This window comes from Pantherophis guttatus, chromosome 2 (assembly GCF_059756535.1).
Source record: "Pantherophis guttatus breed Tessera chromosome 2, ASM5975653v1, whole genome shotgun sequence".
Lineage (NCBI taxonomy): Eukaryota > Metazoa > Chordata > Lepidosauria > Squamata > Colubridae > Pantherophis > Pantherophis guttatus.
Window position 1 is genome coordinate 160,730,376 of NC_142064.1, and position 16,429 is coordinate 160,746,804.

Genomic DNA, 16,429 nt, shown 5'->3' on the forward strand with positions numbered 1-16,429 from the left:
TGACTACAGGTTAACTAGGTTGCTAAATGATGCCATTATAAGGCACGCCATTATGTGAATGATACTGTAATTGGAGAAAAGCACTTGATTTGTGAGGTGATGAGATTGCCCTGACTCTCCCTTCGGTTCTTGTAGAGTGGAACAACTCTCTTGAATGCAGTTGCTGCTTTTATTTGATCTAAAATGGTCTTTTAGCTAAGCATCTAATGAAATATGAACAGGAGTGGATTTAGGTCTAAGATTGACTTCGCTGTCATGCTCAGGATGCACCAAAGTATCAATTCCAGAACAAATCAGTTTTATTATTCTATTATTGGCATTTTTCACTTGTTTCTTCTGCTTAGGTCTGATTATGCAATTTGAGCAGAAAAGTTCTGATACTGTATAAAGGAATGATTTAGTTAGCTTTTACCCTTAGAGAACTCTCTAAGAACTTTTTACTTTTTACTGTCAAGCTGTAAAAAGAAATTCAAAGAAATGTCATAATGTTTGCTCTTTAGGAGGCAATGAACTTAAGTTTCTCTTACAAAAAGTACCAGACCTTAATATTGCATAATTTTAAAGGTCTGAACATAGATTTCATGGCATAGATCCAAGAATGCAATGAGTCAGAAAACCAATATACAAGGAGCTTGATTACATATGTATTTATTTGAACTAACTCCCAGAAGTGGTCTACTGATAATTTTAGAAAGACAAAAAACTACACTGAAGAAAATCAGTATATAATACTGATTACAGTATTATATACTGAATCAGTATTATATAATACTGAATACAGTAATATATATAGTAATATATATTATCTGTCAAATCGGGTTGATTCTTAGCGACCATATAGATTATCTTCAAGACAATCTATCCCCAACTTGATCCTTCAGGTCTTCCAATGGTTCCAATCGTCATAGCTATTGTCATATATGCTATTGTCACCAACAGGGAGGTTCCAATTTAACGCCTTCTGTATCCTGGAGAAGCTTAAATGAACTGTGGACGTCGCTTTATGACTGCTAAACTTTCTATTCCGCTTTTTTAAAAAAATTAAATTTAAAAAAAACTGCCGCTTGCGGACGCGTTTCGCTGAGATGACGACGATCTAATATTCTAATTAATAGCACCTTCCCGAACATAACACCCCCCCCCCCCAAAAAAAGCACCGGGATTAAAAAGGATTAAACTGATAGCTATATCTATAAACTATAAATTTATAGCCTCCGGAGGGCGCTGCGAGGCCATTTCCTGATTTCCGCTGGGCGCTCTCGCTGCTACGTGGCTTCTCTCGCTGGTTGTTCTCAAACGTGGGAGGGGAGGACCTGAAGAGAGAGAGGGAGAGAGAAAGAGAAGTCCGGAAGCGGCTGGCCCGGGCGGGCGCGGCAGTGGCGCGTGAGTGAGTGGGGCGTCTCCGCGCGCGGGTCTCCTTCGGCGGAGAGGGCTTCCCCCCCCACCCTTTGGTCTTTGGCGTCCAGAGGAGCAGGTTGCGGCGGGTGGGGGCGTCTCTGCCTCTCTCTCTCTCTCTCTCTCTCTCTCTCTCTCATGCCTACGGGCTCGCTTGATTTTCGGCTTGCCTGCTGCCGTCGCCGTCCTCGTCGGCTAGCGCGGCGTGGCAAGGCTGGTGGGTGGGTAGCATTAGCTAGCGCTGGAGGAAGGGGGTGTAACTGCTGCTGCTGCGGGGCCTTTTTTGAGTCTCTGCACAGGAGGGGCTTCTGTTTTTCTGGCGCCGGACGAGGGTTGCTCGAACAAGCGCCGGAGAAGTCCAAAGTCTACCCCGGGGCTGGGCTTGGCCGCGGGGGAGTCTCGCTCTCGGTGCCTCTTTTCGTCCTGTTGACTCCGTGGCTCGCACATCTTGGGGAGGGCTCTGCTCGAGTAGTCAACCCCGTTTCAGTTTAACACTAACGGGTCCTGCCTGTGTGCTTAGTCCGTGCTCTAGTGTCTCTCAATCTCGGAAACTTTAGCTAAATTGATCCAGTTAGCCCGGGGTAAGGATTGATTGCATGCCACAAAACCTGTGAAAACGGAACCTGGAACTAAGGAGAAACTTCTTAACAATGAGAACAATTAATCAGTGCAACAACTTGCCTCCAGAAGTTGTGGGTGCTCCAACACTGGAAGTTTTTAAGAAGAGATTGGGCAACCATTTGTCTGAAACGGTATTAGGGTTTCCTGCCTGAGCAGGGGGTTGGACTAGAAGACCTCCGAGGTCCCTTCCAACGCTGTTATTCTGTTAATTTCAAAAAATATCCGATTCACTTGGTATGATTGATTCCTTCCTTATCTTGGCTTGACAGATTCAGCAGCTGCAGAGTTCCCCACTGGAAATTATCATTAGGGGGGGAAAGCCTGTTTGTATCACCTAATGAAAACCAGTGGGCTTCTGCTCTTTAAAAAAAAAAAAGGATTATAACTTTATCTGCAAGTAATAAACGTTAATTATACAGTTCTTTTCAGTTTTCTAACACCAACTGAAAAATTCCAAGGGATGACATATCAAATAGTTCTGGAGAACTTAATTCCATAAGGTTAGGAAACTGGCTTTGCTTCCATCCTAGGTCTGTCTCTGGGATATAGTGAAAGATGCCCTCGATTTAAGCTTGGCTTCCTTTTCCTGCTCAAGTGATCACTCGTTTTTGAGAAAAGGGCAATGTATGCCTATCTTCTCAGTATATTTCTAGCCCCATTTCAGACTCTTGGTGCTGACTTTAATGTCCTGAACAGCTTGGAGCTGGAATGTCTGGCTGAAGGAATATTTCCACTCACCTTTTTTAGAGAATGAAGTTAGGTGGGTGGTTGTAAGTGACCGAGCCTTTTCAGTGTGATGTCCCATAGATTCTGGAGTGTCACCTACCAGCTTCCCACATAAGTAAAAATGTTATTTCCCACCCCCCAATAGAAATTAGAATTAATTTCTAAATAGAATTGGAATCTCTCATTATTTCTGGAATATATATAGCTTTATCAGTTGATATGGTACATACCATCTCCTTGGAATAGAGCTTTGCCTCTGGCGACTTTCTGGTCCATGCAGTTTTTGTAAAAAAAACAGTAGAAAAGTTATTTGCCACAGCCTGTTTCTAGGTGCTTTTCAACTTTGTAGTTTGCCCCCTTCCCCCAGCTCTGACATTCCCTAATAGCCACACATTCAGGTTTTAATCAGGACTGACCCAGCTTCTGGGCCAATATGAAGCAGCTATAATTCCTAATGGTTGCTATAGTCTATAGGGTTTGCTTTTTAATATAACCAGCACAGATAGTGTTTATTACTAACATACATTAAAGATACAACAATATTTCAGTAAAGTAACCAGCTAATAATACCGGTATTTGTCTACAGCACTAATATGTGAAACCTGAATCTATTTCCTTAGGAACATAAGTATACTTATCAGATTGGCTGGACGATTTTGCTTCATTGGAAATTATGGCAAAATCTGGAGGAAAAGGAATTAATTTGAAGGACAAATTAGATGGCAATGAATTGGATTTAAGTTTATGTGATCTGAATGAAGTTCCAGTTAAGGAGCTGGTAGGTATCTGTTTTTTATGGCCTGTAGAATAACAGGTATATAACATAATTGTGACAATTATGAAACACGGTAAAAGAGTCCCTGTGGATTTTACTCTGCTAGTCATTGCTGTCTATGGGGCAATGCTCACCTCCATTTCAAGGGCCATTGAGCCAGCACTATCCAAACATATCTGTGGTCATGTGGCCAGCATGACATCACGGAGTGTTGTTACCTTCCCACCAAAGTGATACCTATTTATCTACTCACATTTTCATGCTTTCCAATTGTTAGGTTGGCAGGAGCTGCGGTGAGGATGGGAGCTCACCCCATTGTGCAATGCTCAGCTCTCGAACCTGGGCTATTGGCTTTCCAGCCAACAAGCTTCAACATCTGAACTATTGAGCCATTGTACTGCTGAAATACTGTGTAGATTTAATTAGTGTAGGCTTTCCATTTATTCGCGATATCAGCCATACTTAACAGCAGGGGATCACAAATAAAATGCAACAATACCTGAACAAGAAGAAATTTTCCCACAATCCACATACATTTTCTTCAAGGAAACATTCAAAACCCTACTGCTGTTTTGCTTTCTGTAGTCAACAGCCCAGCATCATGACATGCTTACTGGCTGTTGTCTGAAACTGCACACATACAAAAGGTGCACATGATGGAAACAGGTCAAGAGATTTCAGGTTTCCCCTGAAATCTATTGACTTCCATTATGTGCATCTTTTGTATGTGGATTGTAGGAAAGTTTCTTCTTGTTCAGGTATCGTTGCCTTTTATTTTGTAGAAACTTCTAGATTGTCAAGCTTCAGAAAAGTTTAATTTTCTCAAAGCTTCATATCTTTCAGCTGGTTATGGAACTCCAGATAATACAAACAGAAATCTGTGGCTTTGCCATCTTGTAAAATTTTGTGATCGCTAAAGCTCTGCTCAAGTTCATAGGAGTAGGCGGGTGAATTAAGCTTCCTATCCCCTTCTCGGCAGTTTATCTTGAAATTCCTGTTTCCTTCCATGGGAAACAGCAGTCTTTAAACAGGTTGGAGGTGGGATAATGGAAAAGGGCACATGAAAGCACAGTGGGTGAAAAGAAAATATTTGTGATCAGGTAGAGCATGTAGCAATGATAGTATATACAAGCATTTCCAGTTATGTGAGCAACATCTGATTTCCATTGCCTTATATAGCTCGGTTTAAAAAACAACAACCCCAAAGCCCCATTTCTAATTCATTGACAATCTCATGGGATTTAAATGATATAATTGAATTCTAAATTAAGATATGATCAGGCCATAACTATAATATAGGTAGTCCTTACTTAGCATAATTGAGCCTAGAATTTTTGATGCTCAGTCATTCTAACCATTAAGCGGTCACCATGTGACCTGACTCAGTTTTGCAGCTGTTTTTATGATAGTCGTAAAGCAAGTCACCACAGTCATTAAGCAGATATGTGTAAATCCATTCTCCTGAATGGGCTTTTTCTGCAATTTTGCCAGAAACTGGCAAAAATGTTGAAAATGGTTATGTGATGTGGGATGCTGCAACTGGTTGTAATGCAAGCTGCTTGCCAGGTGCCCAAAATGTGTTCACATGTGATCACATGACCACGGGTGGTGATGGTGGTAGTATGGCAGTTGTAACTTTGAGACGGAGCATAGTATTCTTCGATGGTGGTTAAGTGAGAACTGCCTGTATGGTAAATGAGTATTTTTCACATGTTGCTATCTAATGAAAATGAAAGCTTGCCCATATTATAGAAAATATTAAGTTCTGAAGGTTTCTGGTATCGCAATGTAATATTAAGGTTACAGTGATTTATTGTCAGTTAATAAATGTACGGTATAATTTTTAATTCTAATTCTTTGGCTCTTTTTCAGGCAGGACTTCCAAAGGCAACAGTTTTGGATTTGTCCTGTAATAATCTTGCTACTTTACCGGTGAGTTTCAACCTTATATCTTGGAGGAACTTTTCATTATTGATGTTACATACAGTCTTCTGTGGTAAAAGCAAAGGAGCTTTAGCTGTTATTTTCCGAGATAAGTCCATTGATTATTGGATGCCAGAGTCACTGAAAAGGACAGTGCTAAACAATTTATAGACTGAATTTCTAAGCCATAAATTGTGGTTATAAATCACAGTAGCTGGATACATGCAATACACTAAGCAAATCGAACATGCTTATGTGCCTTAAAAATGTGGTGCAAACCCATATATCAAATAAGTTGGAAGGACGTACAGTTAATCTTTTTTTAACGTACACGCTTTCATTTCATAATGAAGAAAAATGACATGCAGCTTTATAATATGCCAGCAGATATTAGTGTGAGGGTGACATTAGGCAGCACCAAACTTGTTCTTCATGTAGATTTGCAAATGAGATCCTGTGATCTTAGAATAATAGTCTTTTATATGACTCTTTTTTTCGTAGAGCATGCTTGGTGCATTGTGTATTTCCATGTGAGGTCCCAAGTAAACCACATGGAGTTATTTCTGAGTAGTTTCTTTATTATTGTTCACCTACAAACAGAGTATTCCCAGACTAAAGCAACTATCTATATAGCCATAGATATATTCTGTGAACTGCTAGGGGGAGCGGCATCTTAACCCTCTTCCTGCCTATCAGACTTTCCAAGATCCAGTGCCTCTTTGCCCTCTGGGAAAAAGCTCTTTCCTCCTGCGACTCCACACTACATTCCAACACATCTCTTGGGGGGAAAACATATGTGCCCCAGTTGTGTTCTAACAGAGAATGATAAGAAAGTTTGTGTTCCCATTTTATAAATAGGTTGAGAGAGAAACTGGCCTTTAAGGTCTTTGTATCTCCAGCCTTAGATATCACTTCTCAGTTTTCTAACAGGTCAGTCCTCTGTATCGCTCAGAAATAATTTAATTAGGCTTATTCCTAGAAGTTGCGTGGTTTTGTATTTTATTTATGTTTGGGTTCCAGTCAGAGTTCTGCAGCTTGACCCATCTGGTAAAATTGGATTTAAGCAAAAATCGGCTTCAGAATCTACCATCAGACTTTGGGCGCTTGATCAACTTGCAACACTTGGATCTGCTGAACAATCGATTGGTTACTTTGCCTGTTAGTTTTGCCCAACTCAAGGTAATTTAGTTCTTTTATAACTCTTGGATTGGGGTCAGCCCAGGGGTGAAATGCTCCTGGTTCGGACCGGATCGCCTGATCCAGTAGCGATGGCGGCGGGTGGTTCGGAGAACCGGTAGCAAAAATCCCTCCCTCCTACCTCATGCCCAGCTGAGCCGAGTGATCATCAGAGGCTTTTTTAAAAAAAATTTAAAAGCATTTTTTCTACAACCTCTTCAGCCAAAAAAATGCTTTGAAAAGTTAAAAAAAAAGCCTCTGATGATTGCGTGGTTCAGCTGGGATCGTCAGAGGGTTTTAAAAGCATTTTTCTACAACCTCTTCAGCTGAAGAGGTTGTAGAAAAAATGGTTTTAAAAGAAAAAAGAAAAGAAAGTTGGCCACGCCCACTCAGTCACATTACCCCCCCCCACCAAGCCACGCCCACAGAACCGGTAGTAACAAATTTTACATTTCACCACTGGTTCAGCCTAGGTCATATTGGAGATTTTTCTATCATTGTCCAGAAATAAGGGTGCATTTAGTGTATCTGTTCTTACTGTTCTTTCTCCGAAACACTGAGGGCAGAACTAATTAGAATAGCAATAGCACTTAGATTTATATACTGCTTCACAGTGCTTTACAGCTCTCTCTAAGTGGTTTACAGAGTCAACATATTGCCCCCAACAATCTGGGTCCTCATTTTACTGACCTCAGAAGGATGGAAGGCTCATCCTTGACTCAAGCTTGAGCCTGGTGAGATTCGATCTGCGAAACTGCAGGCAGTAAGCAGAAGTAGCCTGCAGTACTGCATTCTAACCACTGGGCCACCACGGCTCAGAATGCTTCCAAAGAGTAAATCAGGATTCCATGATTTTCCATGCATTTCCTTTTTAGAACCTGAAATGGCTTGATCTGAAAGACAACCCTTTGGATCCGACACTAGCGAAGGTAGCTGGAGATTGCTTGGATGAAAAACAGTGTAAACTGGCAGCTGTCAAAGTAAGTTAATTCACATTTTCTTTTGATGCAATATTCTTCTTTCACCTTTGAGACAGTTTTTTAATATTCTGTGTCATTTTCTCACTTTTTAAAATCCACTCTACAGTGCAAAATATCCCCATTCAAAAATTTTAAAAAATGAACCTTTTAAAAAAAATTACTATAGGTGGTTTTTTCTAGTGCTTTTCTTTCCATATCAAGAGCTGGCAGACAACACTTCCGGTGAGGATGCGGTGAGCTAGATGTCCATGATGGACAGGCACAACATTAGTGTTATGGCCCGCCAGTGGCCAGCAGAGCTGGCAGCAGATTCGGACAGTGAGGAGGTTGGGAAGAATGTGGGGCAATCCTGGAGTCTGGGGAAGGCTCCATAAATAGCAGATAAATTCCATCAGAAGGGTTCCTCAAATTAACCCCACCACCTCCTAGGTGGGTGGGTGAGCATCTGCCATCCTTTTGTCATATTTGAGAGAGTACTTGCAAAGAGACATGGCTTCTGAAGTCTATCCAACTGCACTGAAATCCAGAAACGATTCTTGCTTTCCCTAGTTCAGGGATTGGGGAAAAACAACAAAGGATGAGATGCTATATATCAGCGGTCCCCAACATTTTTGGCACCAGGAACTGGTTTCATGGAAGACAATTTTTCCATGAATTTGGGAGGGGGAGGCGTGGTTTTGCTTGCTCGCCATTCACTCCAGCTGTGTAGCCTGATTTCTAACAGATCATGGACTGGTACTAGTCCATGACTTGGGAGTTGGGGACCCCTTCTATATACCATCTGTGAGAAGCCAGCTGTCAACTTGCAAAGCTTTCAAGTTGCCAGGGGCAGGAGGGAGAGAGAATTGAAGTGAATTCCATACATTCTTTCTGACCGCAATCAGAAGGAGGGTGTTAGGTTTCACAGCCAGCCAAAGTGGTTAATTGGAGAATGTGATTTATGACATGGCCAGAGAGGAGGGGAGAGAAGGGTCATAGGGGAACGTAAATCTATGTAGGATCAGTCCTAACTGCATCCGAGTATTGCCGGAATGTTGCTCCTAATAATTGACTATATTTCCTTTGAAGTTTGGATCATGGCTCATGAATTAATTAGGGCATCTTTCGGAAACTTGGCACCAGCTTGTCGACCTGGGAAACGAATTCCAGTACATTCTCAATTGTATTTAGGTATCAACGGAGGTCTTTAAGAGCAATTCCAAGCCTCAAGCTGCTGAACTGATTGATTAGAGGGCAGATTTTTAGGATGGAGAGCTTAAGATCCACAGCTGAGGTTATCATTCCAGACACTTAGCCAGCCTCTATAAACTAAGTAAAAGTCTATTTGCATGCTCCCATTAAGCAGGCTTGCTGGATGTTCCTCATATTTGCATATAGGAAGGAGTAATTCCATAATTCAGGGCCTTTCCCCTTCAGTTTGTTTTGGCATCCAGGTTATGATGTGGATAGGACACTTGAGAATTCAATTCGTCCATATTTGCAACTATCTGAACACCTGCTCACTAGGTTGCCCTCAAGGGAGAAGACAGTGACAACTTCAGTTTCTCAGAAATTGTGGCTTAACGGGGAACAACAGGTTCCCTCGTTCTTTCTGCACAGATATTGCAGCTGAGAGCAGTGATAGTAGGAATTTGCTCTTTTCTATGTCTGTCTCCAGAGCAGTCATTCCATCTGCAGCGAAGATTAAGAGGGGTGCTGGACTTTAGGAAATAACCCCTTGTGGCATTGGAAAAAGTACTGGGAATGATGGTAGCAAACGTTATGAAATGTTATGGACATCCTTTCTTTCAAGTTCACGTCAATGGTTCCTGCTATCATTCCAGCCTTAATCCAGGGCCTGACAGTTACATGCACAGTAGCCAGATCCCTACAGGGGTTGCTGGGGTTGGCAGCCTGGCCAGAGGGATACCACTTAAAGAATCAAACAAGAACAGTTAATGACAGATGGTAGTCAAACAGGTTGAGGCTGACTCCAGTTCCTCTCAATCCATGGCGATTGTGTCCAAGGTACACCTAATATACATTGGTTTTTAAGGTGACCAAATTAATCTGTTTTGAAGCAAATATGTTTGCCATAGCATATACTTGAATTAATATTCTAGATGTTCTCTAATACAGTTTTATATTATAGTAATCCATGTAATGTGTTGTGGCTTTGATTCCGATGCTTAGGTAATGCTTCAGACATGAAAGATACAGTACATATTCATTGGCAGGAAGTGCCTAAGACTTAATTGTATCACTTTTTTTATTTTCCTTGGCATTCAAGAATAAACATCAAGATATTTGTGTAAATGATTGCTGAAAGTTTTGGTACAAGAGAATAATTTAATATTAAATGCTCATGGATCAAATGGATTTTTTCACATTTCAGTTGGAATTGAATTCTCACCAAGGTTGAGGGTTTTGTTCCTCTCCCCTTCCTTTTTGTAATATGTGACCTTGTTCACTTGCTTCATTAATTGGAAATTATTTGCTCTGTGGGCATTACTCCATGTGTTTGTTCTTTATTAGTGGTACATTGTACTCTGCACTGCATATGTAGCTGTATATGGGAGTGTCCACTAATGGTTTATGCCTTTGGGTGGAGAAATGAGTTGGATTAAATGGCATTTGGCCTCTCAAGTCTTCTTAGTCTAAGAAATACCTTTGGGACTGGCCAGATTAACTTCCTTTTTGTAAACATATTTTCTAGGATAATTTTCTATGCGTGTAAAGAAAAGGATGCTATCTTTTCCTCCTAGTTCTGTAAATGTAAAATTTACATGGTAAATATGCGTACCTCCTAATATATGTGTAAAATCTAATATATGTGTATCTCAAAGGTACTGCAGCACATGAGAGTCCTCCAATCTGAATTAGATCGTGAGAGGCAACGAAAGTTACAGAAAGAACAAGGTAAATTTAACAATTCTGTTTTGTTTTGTGATGTGGGCTTTCTTTGGGGAATGACACAACTCATTTACACAGGATAGGTTTTTAACTCAAATGGGGCTTATTACCAGTGAAGCAAGCATTTTCTCACAAAATTGAGTTAACACCAAGCTCTGGTATATATTTGTTTTCTGTGTTATAAATCATTATTTCCTATTAATTCTGACTTATGCTACATTCTTATTTTCTAGCATGCTTATATCTGTACTCTAGATCTATCAGCCTCACTTCCTTTAACAAATTAACTCTTTGACTTGCTTGTAAATGTGGATCGAGTGTGGGTTTTTTGGTGGTGTGTGTGGACTTTCCATGCCAGATGGGAGAGATGGCATGCCCTTCCAAAGGTTAGGAAGGTAACACAGGCATTTTTCCCTCTGCACCGTATTTTCTTCCCCTACAAGCTAATTAATATATGCAGTTTAAAAAAGTTATTCAAGATGCGTTGATTGCATTTGAGAAGTGGAGATTTTTTACATCAGTATATAGAATGGAGATTATCCAGGATCAATGCCCTGTTTGAGAGAATGGTTTCCTTCCCATCCCACGCTTAATAATTTTATCAAGTGTTCACATGTGGAGTCTTGTAATTCACCCTGTGATGATTCATCTCAAAACTGGTATCCAGAGACCAGTTCTTTGGCACTCTATAAATTAAATGATGTAACTGAAGCAAATGTCTAAAGAATATGATATACATTTCTTCTTTATATGTTGCTTTCCAGTTCCCTCAGTATTGCAGCTTTAATTTAAGCCATTATTATGTAATCGGTGAGAAGTGTCAACTTGCAAAGCTTTCAAGTTGCCATAAGCAGGAGGGAGGGAGAACTGATAGAGCTGATTGATTTCCCTAACTGAAGTGCATTCCATACATTTTTCCTGACCGCAGTCAGAAGGAGGGTATTGGATTTCACAGCCAGCCAAAGTGGTTAATTGGAGAATGTGATTTATGACATGGCCAGAGAGGAGGGGAGAGAAAGGGTCATAGGGGAACGTAAATCTACGTGGGATTAGTTCTAACTGCATCCGAATATTGCCAAAATGATGGTGCTAATAAATGACTGTATTTCTTTCGAAGTTCGGCTCATGGCTCATGAATTAATTAGGGCATCTTTCGGAAACTTCACAAGAAGAACATGAACTGGGAAGTCAAGTTACGTTATCCTTGAGGTCATTCTGCCTTTTTAGTTGGACTAATTGGTAGAAAAATGGAGTACACATGATAGGCAGTAGATATTTGTTCAAACCCAGTGTGGCTGCTATTATATATAAAGGATTATATTCAGTTGCTGACAGATACACACGCAGAAAAAGGTGGAGTTTGTTGGTTCAGTCTGTTTGCTGGAATACAAAGGGCAGCTACGGACTCCAACATACAGTACTTTTTTCCAAGCTGATATAAATACATGCTCACACTCACACAGTTAAGGCTGTGGATATAGTTTGTTTTGTAGGATAGAATGGTCATTTGCTGTCTATAAGATACAGTACTCCCCCCTCCCCAAGCTGAACTCTCTTGTAGTTTGGCTGAAAGATATTTGACTGTGACAAAATATTAGCATGTTTCAATTGTAAATCCCTTTTGATCTAAACATTTCATATGACTGGGAAGAATCTCAGTCTGCCACAAACAGGAGATTTTTCATCATGTGTAGTTAGAATGTCTGTCTGTCTGTCTCCCTCTCTCCCTCTCACACAGTCCTTCAGTAAGATGTTGATTATTTCACCTAGTCTTGTCAGACAGGGCACTTGAATGACTTTCACTGGCACCATCCAGGTCATTCTCATGCTTAAGAATGAAATCTGTTATCAAGATCTTGAATAAAAAAAATTTTCTTACACAATCCCTCGCTTCCTCCCACTTCTTTAGTAGGTAATGATTAGTCACAAGAGCGTTTAACATTCTTAAGCAATTCTTAAACAATTCAAGCTGAGATTAAAGCACCCCCTTAAAATAGCCTTCTGTCCCAAAGCAAAATTTGGTACATGGCTTTTAAAAAAAATAATAACTACTTTTGGTTATTAGTGCTATTTTTATAGGCTTTTCTGTTGAATTAGCAGCCTTTTACTTCTTAGCTCTTTGTGTGTGTGTGTGTGTGCACCTGAATCTCCTCTTGATTGTGCTGGGTACAGTATTCCTGCCTCCTCCATTATTATGTCATTCCTAAATAGAGAACCTACTTGTATTTAATTTACAGAAATGGAACTCCTTGACATAATAAACGTACCAAGTTGTTCCAGATGGGAACTCTGTGCCTACCCATTAATACAGATGGACTATTTCAAATGGCTCATGTTATTCCTTATATGTCCTTTCTATTCCAGAGGAGATTTGAGGGGTTCTCTTCATGGTTGCCCCCAATATATTAACTTTCCAGTTACCATTCTGAATTGTCAAATTTCTGTCTTCTATCTAACTGCTGTTGCTTTTGCAAAAGGTTAACAATGGGAGCAGAAGGCTTCTCCTTGACAAACTCTACCATTTTTGTCTTTTCACCAGGGCAAAATTATACCACAAAATCCAGCCATTTTGCTGCTGCGTTTCAGTGGTATGAATTGTGGGGGTTTGAAAGCTGTAAATGTCACACTGCGGGTAGCACATCCTCAGGTCAGAGGAGCAAGAAGCAGCTAGCCAAATGAGGCTTTAGTGCCTTGTGGAAAGATAAAGCTTCGCTGAGTGATAACATTTTTGCAGTAGAAGATTGACACTGCCATTTCAGCATATTTAAACTGTTTTCTGTGTTTTTTATTGATAGTATGCCATACAGGTAGTCCCCGACTTACAACAGTTCATTTAGTGAAGTTCAGAGTTACAACGGCACTGAAAAAAAAGTGATTTATGACTGTTTTTCACATTTATTGCAGCATCCCCATAGTCACGTGATTTACATTTGGATGCTTGGCAATTGGTTCATACTTATGACGGTTGCAGTGTCCTACAGTTATGTGATCTCCTTTTGCGACCTTCTGACAAGCAGTCAATGTGAAACCAGATTCACTTAACAGCCGTGTTACTAACAAATTTGGCAAGAAAAGTTGTAAAATGGGACAAAACTCACTTAACAAATTTCTCAATTGTGGTCATAAGTGGAGGTCTACCTATATTTATATATTACAAAACGGCTACGTATTGAAGAATTGATTTGACTGGTGAAGAGTGGTGAAGAGAAGCCATCACCACTACTCTGTGTTCTCAATACTTCCTATGTTACAGCATAGAAATTGATAGACTGGCCTTGCAGGCAACCTTGGTTGTGCAGGATGCAAATACAGGAGAGCCTGTTTGGTAAATGCAGCTTTCTTATTTGAGATAAATTCGCAATGCCTGTTTCTCCTGATTGGATAGAGCAGTGTGAAGGCGCAGTCTTCTAAAGCAAATATTTTGGGTTTATGCTCGTGTGCAGAGCTGGAGAAGAAGCGTGAAGCAGAGCGGCAAGCAAGAGAGGCTCAAGAGCGGGAACTACGTAAGCGGGAGAAGGCTGAAGAGAAAGAACGTCGGAGAAGAGAGTATGATGCCCTTAGAATTGCAAAGCAGAAAATGACAAAACAAAGAAGAGAAACGGGTGAAAATCAAAGTAAGAAAATAATGTGCTTGTGCAAAGAAAGATAATTATCTGAAATAGGGAAGAAATTATCACAACTTAAGTTTGATAAATATGCCGTCACAGAAAGACTAACAAGGAGTCAGCACATATATGTCTTTACTAGTCTACAGACAGCTGGAACTCATGGGGTGGGGGTGGGGGGAGATAAATCCAAAAATGGCAAAAAACAAACAAACCCAGATAGCAATCCACATGTCTACTGAGATATTTTATTTGCCCCATCTCTTTCTGATGCCAGCTCTCAGAACTGAGAAGTAGATTGTGGTTATATAATTTAGCCATAATATTAGCCTTTTATTTTTTTACACCAGCAAGGCTAATATGTTAGCCATTAGGAAAAAATGCCTATTAAGCTGATATCAAAGCACTGGGCAGCAGAAGTCTTAAAGTACAAAAAGATCTTGGCTGAATATGAAGGTTCCCTGAACTATTTGGGTTGAATTTAACAATCCTCATATGTTTGCCTTGATAGGATCAGTAAAACATGAAGAGTCCAATTAATTTACTTGTTATGCTTTGTATTACTTAAATAGCAGAGATGATTTCACACTGAATGTACTTTGAATTTATAGAGTTAGATCTGAGGCAAAATTTTTCTGTTTAGCATGGAATTTATTATTTTTATTTGGCAGTCAGTTTAATACCACATTCTTGTTCCCATTGTTTGTTTGTTTTACAGAACCCTCTGTTTCCCACTCGTCACATCCACTGAAAAAGGAACGCTCTTGGTCTAGAATTTTGCTGAAGATGTTTCTGCTTCTCCTGTTAGGTGCCCTGAGCGCTCTGGCTGTTTGTAGGGTTACAGAGCTACAGCACCAGCCACTGTGTGCCAGTGTGAACACACTGTATGAAGATGCATTAACCTTTTTACCAAGTCGTGAAATCTTTCAAAATATACTGCAGCCAAACTCACAGCAATAATGCTGTCTGAGTTCTGAAGGACTCTTGCCTCCTGCTTTTTTTTTCCCCCATTAACATAGCCAGAATTCCTATGGAATTAAACTCTGGTGAAAATCACTTTCATTTGTTTAGCAATGGTGGCTTTAAACAGAACAGAAATATGGCCCAGATCTTCTTTACTGTATCTTTTTTGCAGTTCTTTTTGATAAACAACGTTTTCTTCCTCCAGAGTGGAGCCTTTTTTAGGCTGCAAACCATAGACTTCTGGTCTGTAGAAAAAACTGCCTTTCCAGTGAAGCTAGCTTGTCATTATAAAAAGCTTTACTATGCACAGCCTTTCCATATTATCATTCTAGCAAAGATGCTCATTATGGAAACCATTATACTAGATGGCTAAATCATCCATATAGCTGAGAGCAAAGTTTATTGTTACATAAAGACTCCTTCAAATCCAGTGTGACTCCTGGTGACTTCATGAACAATATGAACATGATTTGCCAGTGCCTTCTTTCAAAATGTTTTCCCACTTTTCGGTATAGCTACAGCCTTAATATTCTCTAGAGCAGAGGCCCCCAACCTTTTGGGCACCAGGAACCAGTTCCATGGAAAGACCAGGGTGGGCATGGTTTCACATGCTGCCTAAGTATCTCTAAAATCCTGATGCCCCCCCTCCCCCTGGTGACATATAATTCTTACTATTCAAAAAGTGAACTCCTACTCACGCGGAGGAAGCCTAAAATAAAAAATAAATAAATAAGTAATTTTATTTCTATACTGCCCTTCTCCCGAAGGACTCAGGGCGGTGTACAGCCTATTAAAAGCACAAAGACAGACATCAATTAAAAATAATTAAAAATATTAAATAATTTCGGCTCAGAATTAAAACCCCCAAAATTTAAAACACCCAATTTAAAATCATTACATTGATAGCCCGGCCTGGTGGAACAGCAGGGTCTTGAGGGCACAGCGAAATACACGGAGGTGTATTTTGGTAGTGTATTTCGGAGGTGTATAAAAGGCTATTCACTTGGTTTAAACAAGGTTCCAATTGCCGCCGTTAAAAATCAAATTGCCCCCCTGTGAGGCGTGGGCCCCATGTTGGGAACCACTGCTCTAGATAGAAACAAATACATACTTCTGCATCTGCCCAAATATAATCTTTTGGTAGACATCTACATTCTCTGATTTTGTTGAAGACCAAAGAACAAATTGGCAAGGTTCTATCAATGGTGTACCCAAAGATTAGATGTTATCAGACCATAGATTAGATACATATCTGTAAATTACTGAACAAATTACATTGAGGCAGCCTCAATATGGTAAGTGAAAATTGTATTATGGTTGAACTTAGCAAAAGCTTCTGTCAGCTGTTCTTACGACGTTTCTTTTGCTACCTG

General features: G+C 40.2%; 1 protein-coding gene across 3 annotated transcripts; it reads left to right on the top strand.

Annotated features, from left to right (window-relative positions):
- The first annotated feature begins 1,241 nt into the window (after nt 1-1,241).
- On the top strand, nt 1,242-15,486 carry LRRC59 (leucine rich repeat containing 59). Of its 3 annotated transcripts, none has more exons than XM_034413016.3 (8): nt 1,242-1,383; nt 3,363-3,520; nt 5,390-5,449; nt 6,461-6,619; nt 7,492-7,596; nt 10,422-10,494; nt 13,932-14,102; nt 14,812-15,486. In XM_034413016.3, exons 2-8 carry the CDS (start codon nt 3,416-3,418, stop codon nt 15,051-15,053), a joined length of 915 nt encoding a protein of 304 aa, XP_034268907.2. In that variant the 5' UTR covers nt 1,242-1,383; nt 3,363-3,415; the 3' UTR covers nt 15,054-15,486. The 3 variants fall into 3 exon arrangements, with proteins under 3 accessions (XP_034268907.2, XP_034268908.2, XP_087743288.1); XM_034413017.3 differs by having other exon boundaries at nt 1,277-1,387; XM_087887162.1 differs by lacking the exon at nt 1,242-1,383 and adding an exon at nt 1,393-1,616.
- Nucleotides 15,487-16,429: the final 943 nt, after the last annotated feature.